Raw genomic sequence first — 2,884 nt, 5'->3', positions numbered from 1 at the left:
ATATATATATATATATATATATATATATATATATATCATCCCTTGCTGTCTAGGTACATTGTACCCCAACAATTAATGTCTCACGGTGTTTTAATATACAGACATGGGGGAGATGATATACTTGTCTAAGGTCTGAGATATCTTGGTGGAATATAAGACACAACTTGTTTTAACTACAGAATTCCAACAGAGATCCATTTTACATATGAAAACTAGGCAGAGATTTACCTATGTGTTCACAAGACGGAAAAAAGTGCCTTTCTTTTTAGATTTGGTTGTAATTGTTATTGCTTTTACATCTGTGTGTCATGTCTTAAATTTATATTTACAGGAATAACCAGGAGTGTCACTCCCATACGATGGCCTTAAACAAGAGAGAGATAGACGTGTCAGAAATGTCACCAACGCTAATCCTGAAATAACATTTTCTGTTTTCTGGAAGAGTTTACAGTATCATCTTTTTGTCATTGAACCAGCTCCCTATCATGTCCCTATTTCCACCACTTAAATCTCTCCTTGTTTAACTTACAATAATATAAACATCTGTTGTCTTTGACCCATAATAATAACCAGTAACTTGTGGTCCAGAGAAGTTCACAGTTTATCTTCAAGGCATTTGTGTTAAATTTCTCTCGCTGTTCTTGTAGTTGCTTAATGAAGCTGGTTTTCCTGAGGTGGGTTACCATGTCTTCGTTAAACATTTGATTAAGCCAAGCAAACACAGTTTGAAATAAACTTGTAAATTCAGGAATTCAGCAGTAGGAACTGCACCAGCTCCTTGGCCAAAATATTCTTCATAATTATAGCTTTATGATTAATTAACAGAGCATTATTATAATTAGCATTATATTGAACTCCTTGATCATTTAGAGTCATGTTATGATTTAGTAATTTGAAAGCAAGCAGTACATTTATACAGAATTAATTAGGGATGCTAGACAGACAAGGATGAGGATGTGTTTAAGAAATGAAGGACCAGCCTGAAGAAAATAGTCTGTTGCAAATTTAAAAGCCTCACAAGATACACAGCATTATTGATTCTAGAGACGGCCTCATTGGTCAGCCACACCAGACATCATGTATTCAATCCAACCCATGTATCCGATGGGTAACCAGTTTCAGTTTGATATCCATAACCAAGCGTTTTACCAGTCCAGCCCTCACCATCGTCACCATCACCACCATCACACTGCAAGTAAAACACATTCTAAAAATATTGCAAACACACAGAACCAACCTATTGACTCTTCTGAGCATCAAGTGTCGAATACGTCTCCTAGTGTTGCCTACAGTGACAGTACCACTCCAATTGGTGGCAGTGGTGTTGGTGGTGGTGGTGGTGGTATCACTAGTGGTGTCGTTAGTGGTCTTACTAGTAGTATTAGTAGCAGCAGTAGCACTGGAACTAGTAGTTCAGATAAACCATTTAAATGTGATGTCTGTCGTAAGTCTTTCTCTAGGAAAGCAAACCTTAGCAACCATGAACATGCTGCAGCAGCAGCAGCAGCAGCAGCAGCAGCAGCAGCAGCAGCAGCAGCAGCAACCTCTGGCACCGGAGATGGACAGAACATCTCTGCTTCTGCTGCTCCTTTGAAGCATTTCACCTGCAGTTTTTGCATGAAAACCTTTTCTCAGAAAGTGTTCCTGAAAAACCACGAACTGACTCACACAGGTGTTCGACCCTTTCAATGCCCTTCTTGTCCCAAAGCTTTTGCTCAAAAGGTCCACTTGAAAGTTCATTCGAGGATTCACTCGGGAGAAAAACCCTATCACTGCACTTACTGTTCAAAAGCATTTGCACAGCGGGACCACCTCAGCAACCATGAACGAGTGCACACAGGCGAGAGACCATTCCATTGCACATTTTGCTGCAAGGCATTTGCGCAACGTTCTCACTTACGCAACCACATCAGAACGCACACAGGTAAGTAAACAGACCTTTTCTGTCCCCATCCCAAACAAATTAATAAGAGGGACCCAATTATTAGGGATTTATGTTTTATGTAAGAGAGATTATTGGAGTTATTAGGGTATTTGTTCTGACTGTGATCTGGGTTCAAATCCTGCTGGGGTCAAGTTTGCCTTTTATTGTTTTGGGGCTGACAAAAAAAGAGTAGAAACCATGTGAGTAGATTGGTGGGACCCCTAAAGAGTTGTGTGGAGGTGCCTTGTGGTGTCTGTTCTGACCTTTTACCTTCTAACAGCATTGCCTGCGGTGACATTATTGTCAATCTGTATTGGCCCCACTTGGTGGTCTTTTTCCTGGAGATAACATTCTGTGGTGGTGGGGGTGGGGTGGGGGTTGGAAGGTAAACTTGACTGCATGAGTGAGCAACTGTTAGTCTTCCTCAACAAATTCTTACCCTGACCTCTAGAAACATGTGTAGATACATGATCAACATTCACTCACAACAGGGGTTGATATGTTTGTTTATTCAGTATTTCTGCCATGTCAGCTGATATTTCATTTAATCAAGTTGAGTCATTCTATTTTGAGGTTCAAATCCTTTTGAAGTCAGTTCCAAGAGCTTGACAAAATATTTACCAGGAATTGACTCAGTGGATCACTCTTCTTTCTCCTTACATCTTTGTGTGTGTGTGTGTGTGTGTGAAATATCCTTTGATATCAGTTTCAAATTTTGGTCCAAGGCCAGCAATTTGGGGATTGAAGGAAAGTCAATTACATCGACCCAGTGCTTACTACATGTCCGTACTCTAGGTGTAACAGCTGGGAACTGACGTAGCCTACTGGGGCAAAAATTTTCATGCATGCACATGAAGTGTGGCATCACCTCCCACCCAAATAATTTTGCCCATGTGACCTTAGTTTTGGCAGGAAAAAACAAGTTGGCTACCTTTTTAATGCACCTCATGTATATATATA

At 40.2% G+C, this 2,884-nt stretch overlaps 1 protein-coding gene across 1 annotated transcript in view; it reads left to right on the top strand.

The window, feature by feature from the left end:
• Nucleotides 1–2,884, top strand: part of LOC106870092 (zinc finger protein 25) — a 7,145-nt gene that overhangs the window by 1,527 nt on the left and 2,734 nt on the right. The window contains exon 2 of the mRNA XM_014916073.2: nucleotides 332–1,924. Coding sequence (XP_014771559.1) covers nucleotides 1,078–1,924 — 847 coding nt within the window. The 5' untranslated portion in view covers nucleotides 332–1,077. The remainder of the gene's footprint in view (nucleotides 1–331; nucleotides 1,925–2,884) is intronic.

Source organism: Octopus bimaculoides, chromosome 14 (assembly GCF_001194135.2).
Source record: "Octopus bimaculoides isolate UCB-OBI-ISO-001 chromosome 14, ASM119413v2, whole genome shotgun sequence".
Lineage (NCBI taxonomy): Eukaryota > Metazoa > Mollusca > Cephalopoda > Octopoda > Octopodidae > Octopus > Octopus bimaculoides.
The sequence above is the reverse complement of the archived record's forward strand: the minus strand, read 5'-3'. Positions and strand labels throughout refer to the sequence as shown.